Genomic DNA, 12,568 nt, shown 5'->3' on the forward strand with positions numbered 1-12,568 from the left:
TAATATCCATCCCCCCACTCCCTTCCTTCCAGCGACCCTGTTTGTTTCCTATGATTAAGAGGCTCTTGTGATTTGTCTAATTATGTCGTTTTATTTTTCCCTCCCTTCCTCTATGCTCCACCATCTTGTTTCTTCAAATCCACATATGAGTGAAATCAAATAATTGTCTTTCTCTGATTGACTTATTTCACTTAGCATAATACCCTCTAGTTCCAACCACATCATTGCAAACGGCAAGATTTCTTTTTTGTTTTTTTCTCATGGCTGAGTAGTATTCTATTGTATATACATATACCACATCTTCATTATCCATTCATCTGGTGATGGACATCCCGGTTCTTCCCATAGTTTGGATATTATAAATAATGTTGCTATAAACTTTGGGGTGTGGGTGCCTCTTCAGATCACTACACTTGTATCCTTGGGGTAAATACCCAGTAGTGCAATTGCTGGGTCATCGGGTGGCTCTAATTTTAACTGAGGAATCTTCACACTGTTTTCCAGAGTGGCTGCACCAGTGTGCATTCCCATCAGCAGTGTAAGAGGGTTCCCCTTTCTCCGTATCATCAACATTTGTTGTTTCCTGGCTTGTTAAATTTAGCCATTCTGACTGGCATGAGGTGGTATCTTATTGTGGTTTGGATTTGTATTTCCCTGATGCCAAGTGATGTTGAACATTTTTTCATGTGTCTGTTGGCCATTTGTATGTCTTCTTTGGAGAAATGTCTCTTCATGTCTTCTGACCATTTTTTTACCGGATTATTTGTTCTTTGGGTGTTTAGTTTGATAAGCTCTTTATAGATTCTGGACAGTAACCCTTTATCTGATAAAACACTTTTAAATATCTTCTCCCATTCTGTAGGTTGCTTTTTGGTTTTGTTGACTGTTTCCTTTGCTGTGTAAAGCTTTTTAGCTGAAGGAAATCTAAAGCTCACAGGCCTCCTCACTCAGCTCTGCTGCTCATATACGGACAGACTAGTGATGCAGCTGAAAAAGGACTCGCTGAAGAGAGCGTGTTCAGCAGTCTCATAGAGAGTAAGATGATGCATATGTGAGCACTCAGGAAACAATAATATATGATTGAAATAAATTTATGCATGTGTGTACATGATATGATCTAATGATATGCATAACATTACTGCTAGTGACTCTAAAAACTAAGCAACATTCTACTTCCTCTAGGAATAAAAGAAGTTTCTTAAAAGCATGAATGTAACCACAGTAGAGAAAATTTGTTTAGTGAAAAATATTTCAGATACATACAAACAAGGAGACCACAAGGCACAGTGAACATACTTCAATGCTAATGTAAGATTACAAGTTTGGGTTTCATTTTTGAAATGAAATAACAATTAATCCTAGCAGCTCCAGTCATTCTTTCAAATGTCCTATGTCTCAATTTCCTTTCCTCTAAATTAGATGTCAGATGCAGTACTCTCCAAACATCCTTCCTACTCCTGACATTCCCTGTGTTTTCTGAGAGCAGGGAACTTCAACCTGATGTAGAAGTACCTGTGACTAACAGCTGAATTGGACAAAGATAATAGCAAAAAGCAATTTGTATTCAGTGGAAATGTGCCTATAACTATTAACTGAAGACTCTACTTGGCTGAGTTTAAAGAGTGGTCCACTCTGTTCTTTTCTTCTCTCTCTCTCATTTTCTACTCTGAGAATTGTGTGTGTGTGTGTGTGTGTGTGTGTGTGTGTCTTAAGTAAAGCAGCTGATTCATCCAACATTAACACTGTCCTGAAGGTAGCTCTGCCCCTCTTGCTTTCTAGATATTCCCTGTGGCCAGAAAAGGGAATCAGCATTTTTTTTTTTTTTTTGTATCTACTGGAGATTGTCCACATTCTGGATAATTTTTTTTTTTTGCAAATAATGTAAAAAAGTGCTTTTAATAAATAAACCTAGGCGGATGCATCGTGTCAATACCTTCCGGACATGTAGTTCTTTTTTTGCTTTTCATCGGCAAAATGAAGAACTAAAATCTGGGACAACTACAGAGTCGCGTGAAGGGTGAACTAGAGGGTCCTTGCCCGGCACATCCCCTGAAAACAAAACCCAAGAAAACTCATTGTGCATTAATTAGTGCAGAAACAAAGACAGATTCAGCAAGTACAAAGGTGACTACAATTTTCCCTTGTCCTTGGGAAGCCAGCTCCCTGGTCGCTAGGGGCAGGATGCTGCAGGCTGCTGCCTGACCTGCCAGCCTTAGGCACCACAGCCCCTCTAGCTGGCATAGCAGCTCTTCTGGTTCCGCATCAGGGGTCTTTGGTGGCGCAGGCCCTCCATGCTGTGCTGCCAGTGCCAGCAGCTCCGGCAGAAGTATTAAGAATTTATCCATTTTTGCAATCCTGCCGTCATCTTGTTACCACTAACTTGACCACTGCCTCCTAGCACTTATTCAGTTTTCTCCTTATTCAAGATATCTTGTATTGGCCCACAGTCATCCTGTTTATGTTGTGATATGCTGAAAAGCCTCATCTTATAATTACTGTGTCTTTTTTAGCTCAACAATTTCTTTCTATGTATCTGCCACCCAACAATCCAGCAATGCCTTAGAACTCAGTGGTGACTCAAATTTCTCTTCCTCCTAAATCTGTTTTAATTAATTAATTAATTTAGAGGGGAAAGGAGCAGAGGGAGAGAGAGAATCTCAAGCAGATTCCCCATGGGAGTGGAGCCCGACGCAGGGCTTGATCTCAGAACCCTGAGATCACATGACCTGAGCTGAAATCAAGAGTCCATGCTTAAGTGTAAGTGACTGAACCACCCAGGTGTCCCTCTTTCTCCTAAAGCTTAAACACTAAAATTTCACTCTTGTGACTTAAAAATTATCCTCTTTGACCACAACCATCTTTTCTTCTATTCATTCAATTCCAACAAACCCATCCTTGAGTGAGTCTTTCTTATGCAAAAGTCATGCAATTATATCTGTACTGATAGGCATTTTCCTAAGTGAATTCAAACATTTTTTCATACGTTCGTTTTTCATCCATTCAATAAATACTGTGAAGCACCTACTAGATGCTAAATGATATGGTGGACCCAAAGATGAATGAAATCATTCCCCTCGCTTCAAAGAGTTCATGGCTAATCTAGCAGAGGAGAGGAAAAATAAGTAGCAGAAAGGGGGCATTAGTAGTATAGAGAACAGACAACTAATGAGATACTGTGTAAAGAGAGGGAGGAGCAAACAATTTCAGTTTGGGATGTTGCTGATATAATCTATGTTGTTAGACAAGCTCAGGTAGGCCTGGTTATCAATTTTAAATTTCCACAACACCAAAATGAAAATAACATACTTGTTAGAGATCTCAGGTTTATTGCCTGTAACTATTTTACTATGATACAGATTACTAATATCAGTATCTACTGAATCTATTTATTTATTTTTAAATTTATTTACTCATGAGATACCCAAAGTGAAAGAGGCAGAGAGACATAGGCAGAGGGAAAAGCAGGCTCCCCATAGGGAGCCCAATGTGGACTCGATCCCAGATCCCGGGATCACGACCTGGGCCAAAGAAAGGCAGGCAGGCGCCCAACCACTGAGCCACCCAGGCATCCCCTGAATCACTTTAAAATACTGTGCTGTATGATTAGGAAAACTAAGTTTTTTTCCAAATCTGTCAAATAAACTTTTGGACAGAAGTTAAAAATAGAAAATTCAAACCAGTTTTTTTGTTTATATTGTACATCTGTAGTAACAGATTTGAAAAAGAATGGGAGGATGGCCTGGGTGGCTCAGTAGCTGAGCATCTGCCTTGGGCTCATGGCATGATCCCAGAGTCCTGGGACCAAGTCCTGCATCAGGCTCCCTGTAGGGAGCCTGCTTCTCCCTCTGCCTATGTCTCTGCCTCTCTCTCTCTCTCTCTCATGAATAAATAAAATCTTTAAAAAAAAAGAAAAGGAATGGGAATTATGGCTTTTAGCTACTTTAGAGACTTCAATTTCTTTTTTTTCTTTTTTGTTAAAGATTTATTTATTCATGATAGAGAGAGAGAGAGAGAGGCAGAGACATGGGCAGAGGGAGAAGCAGGCTCCATGCCAGGAGCCCGATACAGAACTCGATTCTGGGACCCCAGGATCACGCCCTGGGCCAAAGGCAAGCGCTAAACTGCTGAGCCACCCAGGGATCCCAGGGACTTCAATTTTTTAATGTAAATTAACAAGATACTGTTATTTCTATTTTCCAGAAATAACTAATAAAATACTAAAGGTTTTAACAATATGGAAAATTTTAACCTATTTAAAGAAAAACACTTAAATTGCACCAATACTCAGAATTTGTTTTTATATCTTAAAGAACAAAAAATATAAGAAAGCAAATAAATAAATAATAAAAATAAAAAAAATAGAAGAAAACAGGAATAATGTGTTGTGACAAAGAGATAATCAGAAAACTTACCAGAAGAAGCTTCCAGTCTTTCTAGTCGGCTGATCAACCAATCAAGGGAGCCAGAAAATTGAGCACAGTTTTTACGATTTCCTCTAATTAAAGCCGCTGCAAAAGGAAAAAGCAGACTTCACAGTTATGTGATTCTCCAGTTTAAAATGCAAGGTAAGGTGGTAGTAGCCCTAAAATGCTGGAACAAGAACAAAATACTTTGACTTTACATCTAAAACATACATGAATACATAAATTTGAGATTTTTTAAAATTTAAATTCAATTAATTAACATATAGAGTGCCATTAGTTTCAGAGGTAGAGGTCAATGATTCATCAGTCTTATGTAATTCCCAGTATTCATTACATCACGTACCCTCCTTAATGCCCATCACCCAGTTACCCAATCCCCCCACTCCCTCCCCTTCAGCAACCCTCAGTTTATTTCATGTGATTTAAGATTCTTTTATGGTTTGTCTCCCTCTCTGATTTCATCTTGTTTTATTTTTTCCTCTCTTCCCCTACAATCTTCTGTTTTGTTTCTTAAATTCCACATATGAGTGAGATCATATGATAATTATCTTTTTCTGATTGACTAATTTTGCTTAGCATAATAACCTCTAGTCCATCCACATCATTGCAAATGGCAGGATTTCATTTTTTGATAGCTGAGTAGTAGTCCATTGTGTGTGTGTGTGTGTGTGTGTGTGTGTGTAAACACACACATCACATCTTCTTTATCCATTCACCTGTTGATGGATATCTTGCCTCTTCCCATAGTTTTGCTATTGTGGACATTGCTGCTATAAACATTGGGGTGCAGGTGTCCCTTTGGATCACTACACTTGTATCCTTGGGGTAAATCCCTAGTAGGGCAATTGCTGGGTCATAGAGTAGCTCTATTTTCAACCTTTTGCAGAACATCCACACTGCTTTCCAGAGTAGCTGCACCACCTTGCATTCCCACCAACAGTGTAAGAGCATTTTCCACACCCTTATCAACATTTGTTGATTCCTGACTTGTCAAATTTAGCCATTCTGACTGCTGTTAGGTGGTAATTAAGATTTTTTTTTAAACTTACATATATTAATAGGGACTAGAAAACCACACAGCTCATTAGAAGGAATATATTTCAAGAAAGTAACATTTCATATTGGTAGGAAATGATAAAGGATAATGGAAAAAGCAGTGTCCTGGGAGTCTCCTCACTTATGCTCTAATACTGGCTTTAATTAGCCATGAGACTAAATCATTTAATTTCCCTAGAGCTCAACTTTCTCACGTGTGTAATGAAGAAGTTAAGAGAATATCAGTTTTCCTGAAAATGTAGCACAAAATCCTAGAAGATACACCAATAACTAAAATAGGCACAAAAAGACATATAATTAATTGTCACCTGGAAAAAAAAGGTGGGAGGGCAAATGGCTAATAAGTCTGAAAACCTTTTGTTTTCCTCCTGTATCTCTACTTCCCCTTTAGAGTTCACAATACACCTGAAGGAATCAGAACTCCTGTACTCAAGTCACCTGTTCTAACTTTGCCTCACCTAGTGTTTCTGACACATTTTTGGTGAAAGAAACCATATGTTTTTTTAAAATTGCATTTACTTATTTGAAAGTGATTAAGCATGAGAACCAGCAGGGGGAGAGGCAGAAGAAGAGAGAACAGACTCTTCTCTGAGCAGGGCCTGATGCCAAGGGCCTCAATGCCAGGAACTTGAGATCATGACCCGAGCCGAAGGCAGATGCTTAACTCACTGAGCCAACCAGGTGCCCCAAATGAAACCATCTTATGTGAAATTCCTAAAAGACCTTTATGATCTCCTCCAACCCAATTTACATAATTCATTTAAAATGTTTAATGTTTAAAAATCATGCGATTCTTTCAGAGTAAATCTGCTAAATATTTTATGAAAACCCTACTCTTACATCCATGAGATTGTTCAGAAACAGTACAATCATTTACAAAGGATTGGTGGGATGTTTACATAATAGGATTTTTAATGGGAAAAAAGATATTGCCATAAGAAAACAACCACTACTTAAAATCTGGTAGTGCTAGGAAGCAGTTGGAAGGAACTGAAGTTTGATGGCACAGCCTGTTCATCTCCTTGGTAACAGCAAGATGGAGGAGTCCCTGTAGTAACACAGCACAATTAATCTTAGAGACTTCCATCATATTTCCTCTTTCTAAAAATTAAAATAAAAATTACTTGACCTTAGAGTAAGAAGAGAAACGATGACAGAAAAGACAGGAAGGTCTATCCTTAAACTGCATGAGAACAGCTCTTTTGAGTACAGAAACCCCAGAACATTTGCAAGAAGATTAAACAATGATGCACTTGATTACTTAGACTCCACTTGCTCTGTGACCAGAGCCCCAGCAAGAGCCAGCAACCAGACACACACACACACACACACACACACACACACACGACAAGAGCCAGGGACAAGTGTCAAGGGTGAGGTGTAGTAGAATGATAAGGAATCCTACGTCTTCTGTGGGATTTTTAATTTTAATCCATAAGAATATCTCATTATGACTTACAACAAGAGCCATTGAGGGAGAGTATATAGTAAAGCTTTTGAATCTTTACAGCACCTTCTTTGTTTAAAATGTAATGCACTCTTAATTTTACCTGTGGTTTTTAAAATTAAAGATATTAAGTACTTCCTAGAGGGCAGATGTTAGGAAAAAGGTGATACTTGAAGAAATGAACAATGTAAGAATGAATGTTTTCTTTTTCTTTAAGATTTTATTTTTTTGGCACAGAAAAATAGCACAAGCAGGGGGAGCAGGAGTGGGAGAAAGAGAAGGTGAAGCAGACTCCCCACTGAGGGAGCCAAATGCAGAGCTGGATCCTAGGACCCTAAGATAATGCCCTAAGCCGAAGGCAGATGCTTAACCAACTGAGCCACCCAGGTGCCCCAAGAATGAATCCTTCTAATAAACCATGAGACACTTAAGAAAATCATGTAGTAAGCTACAAAAAAGAAAACTTTATTAAATTTACTGCAAACAGAAATGGTATAGCCCATGTTGACAAAGCCCACCAACAATAATATAATGAAACTAGAAATTAGTTAGAAAAGTCCAAACACTTAATAATTTAAACTCTCTCATTGATAATTTTTGAATCAGTAGGGAATCAATTACAGAATACCTAGTAAACAGGAAAAATAGAAATGTTACCTAAAACAATCAGTGGTAGATACTCAGAGGAAAATTAAACACTTTCTTTCACTGCTAAGCAACCAGGTAAAAAGTATAACAAAACACTTTTTCAAGATTTAAGAAAAAGCATCAAATAAGTATTAAGTAAAATCAGAAAAAGAAATAAATAGCAAAAATAAATACATTATAGAAAAAATGATCTATATAATAAATTAAAATGGCAGCATTGATCAACAGAGTCAAGGTTTTTTTTTTTTAATATAAGCTAAATGCCAACTACTCTAGTCATGAAGGAATACAAAATTAAGAATAATCTGGGATTATAGAAACAGCCACTTTTAGATCTCTTTACTAGAATTTCTTAACATATAGGGAAAAGAATGGTTTCCTAGGGATACCTGGGTGGCTCAGCGGTTGAGCATCTATCTGTCTTTGGCTCAGGGTGTGATCCCAGGGTCCCAGGATCGAGCCCCGCGTCAGGCTCCCAGCATGGAGCCTGTTTCTCTCTGTGCCTATGTCTCTGCCTCTCTCTCTCTCTCTCTCTCTCTGTGTGTTTCTCATGAATGAACAAAGAAAATCTTTTTTTAAAAAAATTGGTTTCCATGGGCAACCCAGGTGGCTCAGCGGTTTAGCGCTGCCTTTGGTCCAGGGCGTGGTCCAGGAGGAGACCCGGGATCAAGTCCCACATTGGGCTCCCTGCATGGAGCCTGCTTTTCTTTCTGCCTGTGTCTCTGTGCCTCTCTCTCTCTCCTTGTGTGTGTCTCTCATGAATAAATAAATAAAATCTTTTAAAAAATAAAATAAAATAATAAAAATTAGTTTCTAATTATATATATGTATATGTGTGTGTATATATATATATACACACACATACATACATACATACACACATTTTTTTTTCCACCAAAACTGACCCAAATGAGAAAAATCTAAAGGGAAAAAATCTAAATAGAAAAATAAACCATGATCAATATTGGGTAGTCAAAGATCAAAAACTTTTTTTCTATACTCAAGAAACAAGTTATTTCTAAACTATTTCAAAGTAAAGAAATTAAGGAAACCTCCCTATTTTATAAAGACAGTATAACTTTGACATCAATGCCTAACAAAGAAAGTATGCATATAAGAAAACTAAAGGGGACTCTTACTTATGAATATCGATCCAAAAATCTTATACAGGGATGCCTGGGTGGCTCAGTGGTTGAGCATCTATCTTCGGCTCAGGTCGTGATCCTGGAGTCCCGGGATTGAATTCCACATCAGTCTCCCCACAGGGAGCCTGCTTCTCCCTCTGCCTGTGTGTCTGCCTCTCTCTGTGTGTCTCTCATAAATAAATAAATAAAATCTTTTAAAAAAATCTTATGCAAAGATGGTGTTTACGATGATATTCAGCAATGCATTAGCAACATTAGCTCAAGCAGGGGTTCATTCCTCCAATGAGTTAGAAATGTAGTAGGAAATCTGTTAATAAGTCAAAGATAAATATGATGATCTCAACAGACTCCAAAAAAAATGTATACTTCCAATGAAAATAATACACTCAGTGAAAAATAATTCCTCCTAGACATTATTAGTGTATGTATCTATGTGTGCAGGTGCATAGCATGTTTTACAGATAAATGGAGTGTGTGAAATATGACAATTAAGGAAGTGAATTAAGAAGAAATCAGTTTAATTTTTTAATTAAAAAAATTTTTAATTAAAAAATAAAAATAACCAAAAACAATGAAAAAAAAAAAAGAAGAAATCAGTTAAGTGAATTTCTGAAGAAACTGAGAACCACACAGAGAATTGTAAGGAAGTTCATCACAACAGAGTTTATAATAGCAAAATACTAGAAACAGCCTGAGTGTGGGCTAAGTAAATGCCACATCCCTTCAGTAGGGTTAGTACATATCCACTAGAACCTTGTCAAGGTTTATAGTTTATTGCCAAGAACAGATGCCCACAATAGAGACGATAGCACAAATGAATGGTATAAAGGAATATCAATTATATGTTCACATTTCTGTGAAGTATATATATACATACACATACCCAATGTATGTATATACATAGCATGGAAAAACCGTATTTTTTCAGAATATTTCTTGGGGAGCAAAAGCTGCTTCTGGCAACTATATTCTGATAAGTGCCTCAGGTAGGAAGAAAGAGCTTAAAGAACACTGATAAGGGTGGGACTGCTCTCCCAGGTCAAAAGGGGATATTTTCTTATTTTATTTATTTTATTTTATTTTATTTTATTTTTTTATTTAAAGATTTTATTTATTTATTCATTAGGGACAAAGGTGGGGGGGGTGGGGCAGAGACACAGGCAGAAGGAAAAGCAGGCTCCATGCAGGGAGCCCGACGTGGGACTTGATCCCGGGTCTCCAGGATCACGAGGCCCAAGGCAGGCGCTCAACTGCCGAGCCATCCAAGGATCCTCATTTTCTTATTTTAAAATAGAAAGTTAAGTGAATAAAGCCTGGGGGAAAAAGGGATCATGCTGTGTGATGTGTTCCTTTACAAAGAACACAATAACTTCCTCTGAAGCCACAATAACTTCCATTAAAAAAAAATCACAAATGTTCAATAAGAATGGCAGTTTGTATGCACCTGCAGTAGGTGAAGATCTGTGGCCAAGATATTATGTAACCTTAGACAAACAGGGGATATTGAAGAATGAAATGGGAAACAGTGTCCAAATAATCCCCCAAAGTGTATAGACATCAAAGAGAAGCCTTGAGTCTGTCCCAATCCCTGAAATTGGAATTTGGACCGAGCTAGCTAAACCTTTAGGAAAGGAGGGTCACAGCTGAGGTCTTGGTGGTGCAAGCTTTGTACGGGTGTGACACAGAATGCTTCTGTACATGTACATGTGGGTGTGTGAAGCGTTTCATATGTGTATGTTATAAAGATTCAAAGAAATTTTTTTTAAGTTTTTTTTTTTAATTTTTATTTATTTATGATAGTCACAGAGAGAGAAAGAGAGAGAGGCAGAGACATAGGCAGAGGGAGAAGCAGGCGCCATGCACCGGGAGCCCGATGTGGGATTCGATCCCGGGTCTCCAGGATCGCGCCCTGGGCCAAAGGCAGGCGTCAAACCGCTGCACCACCCAGGGATCCCCAAAGAAATATTTTTAATAAAAGGATATATATCAAAATGGGTGGTTACTTTTTACACATGGTTTCCACCTTTTTTCTTTAAATATATCATTCTTATAATGAGTTATTAATTTTTAAAATCAAATAATACAATACAAAGTTACCTTCTCTTCAAGAAGAAAAAGTAAAACAACATCATTTATAGTGACAACTGCCCCCTGTATCCCAAGACTGCCACTTGCAAGACCAGACCACAAACCACATGGCAACTTTAATCTCATGGTGTTTCAAGCTGAAGGTACAAAAATAAACTCATGAAAAATGTCCTTTCCTCATGAAGGACAAGCATGCTAAACCCTTCAAATCTTCATTCATTGCTGGCTAATAGGTCTTAAAGACAGTGAAGACCTTTCATCCTCCATTCACCCCTATTTTTCCTCATTTATTTAAGAAATACAAAGGTGGAGGAGCGTGGCTGGCTCAGTAGGTGGAATGTGCAACTCTTGATCTCAGGGTTGTGGGTTTAAGCCCCATGTTGGGTGTGCTGAGTGTGTAAAAATCTTTTTTTAAAAATGAATGCAAATGCATCAGGCACTACAGCTGGCACCTGTAATATGAATTTTCAATAATATGTGAATATAATACAGTGGTTTGTGAGTCTTCTTCTAGCATATTGTAAGCTCTTTAGATTTGAAATTCTGTCTTCTTACACCTCTGTACATTGCCTGAAATTTGGAAGGTATATTATTTCTTAATATAACAAATGGATAGATAGTATCCAGTCTCTCATGGAATAAGAGCATCCATGGTTAAGTGTAGTACAATTTAAATGCTAAAATACTATAAAAACATTTCTAAAAAACAAAGTACTAATTCATTCAATTTTTTTTCATGTTAAATAACTAAATCTCTTAACTTTTATCCAATCAGAAGATGAAATGCAAGTCATATTGGCAGTCAATTGAAAATTATTATTGAAAAAATACTCCATTCTGCATATCATATTTGTATTGTAACATCCTTGTGTCCTCATGTGTTAGTGTCTTTAAACTCTCAGACTCAAAATTTCTCAAAATATTCATAGAATCAGAAAGCTACAGATAAAGATGTAAAGATCTTCCAAGAAAACGCTCACTTCTAAAATTTATTCAACAAACACTGATTACCTGCTTTGTATCTGGCATTGTTCAAGGTGTAAGAGATACAGCAGGAAGTCAAATGATGTTCTCCTTTGGCGCTTACATGCAAAGTCTGGAAATACTAAGTGAATAGTTAGAGCACAGGCAAATGAGGGACCAAAGAACTAGAATCCACAATTTTTTTTTTTTAATTTTCAAATTAACAAGTGGTTACTCCTAAATCCTGAAAACCTCAAAACCCAAAGTAAACAAACAAATAAAAACTCCAGAATGCTGTTGAAAAATTTAAGAGAGCTATGCCATAGAAACTTTTTGGAGAACTTGAGGAAACGTCCCTGCAGTTCGGGGACCCTATGAACTCAGGTTTGATGACCCTTCCCAGGAAGTAGAAGCATTGAACAACTGCTCAGCATAGATCGGCCTATATGACTGAATTGGGTCAAGAACACATGGGCATTTCTCATGGATCCTGGAGGGAGAGCATCTCTGTAGACTCATCCTGAGTCCACTCAGTGGAGTCATCTACTGAGCAGCAGGAAGACTTTAGGAAAAACAGGCTGGAGGTAGACTACCAGCTGCACATGGCCAAGCAAGGAGCGGCAAAGAGCCGCCCAGAATAGAGCTGCAGCTATTCTGTCCCATGAGAAGGGACTTCGCTAAAAACATCTAACATGCACACCAGAGAAAGTCAGCTCCCAGCCACTGCCAGTCCCTCCAATCCCCTCCACTGGGATGACAGCTTTAACCTGGCCAGAGCCAGAGAACAGGCAGCCACA

General features: G+C 38.0%; 1 protein-coding gene across 5 annotated transcripts in view; it reads right to left on the minus strand.

Annotated features, from left to right (window-relative positions):
* RYR2 (ryanodine receptor 2) overlaps positions 1–12,568 on the minus strand; it is a 726,942-nt gene that overhangs the window by 337,063 nt on the left and 377,311 nt on the right. For all 5 annotated transcript variants that reach the window (XM_038533815.1, XM_038533818.1, XM_038533817.1 and 2 more), the window contains one exon: positions 4,413–4,508. In XM_038533815.1, the coding sequence (XP_038389743.1) occupies positions 4,413–4,508 (96 nt within the window). The remainder of the gene's footprint in view (positions 1–4,412; positions 4,509–12,568) is intronic.

This window comes from Canis lupus, chromosome 4 (genome assembly GCF_011100685.1).
Source record: "Canis lupus familiaris isolate Mischka breed German Shepherd chromosome 4, alternate assembly UU_Cfam_GSD_1.0, whole genome shotgun sequence".
NCBI lineage: Eukaryota > Metazoa > Chordata > Mammalia > Carnivora > Canidae > Canis > Canis lupus.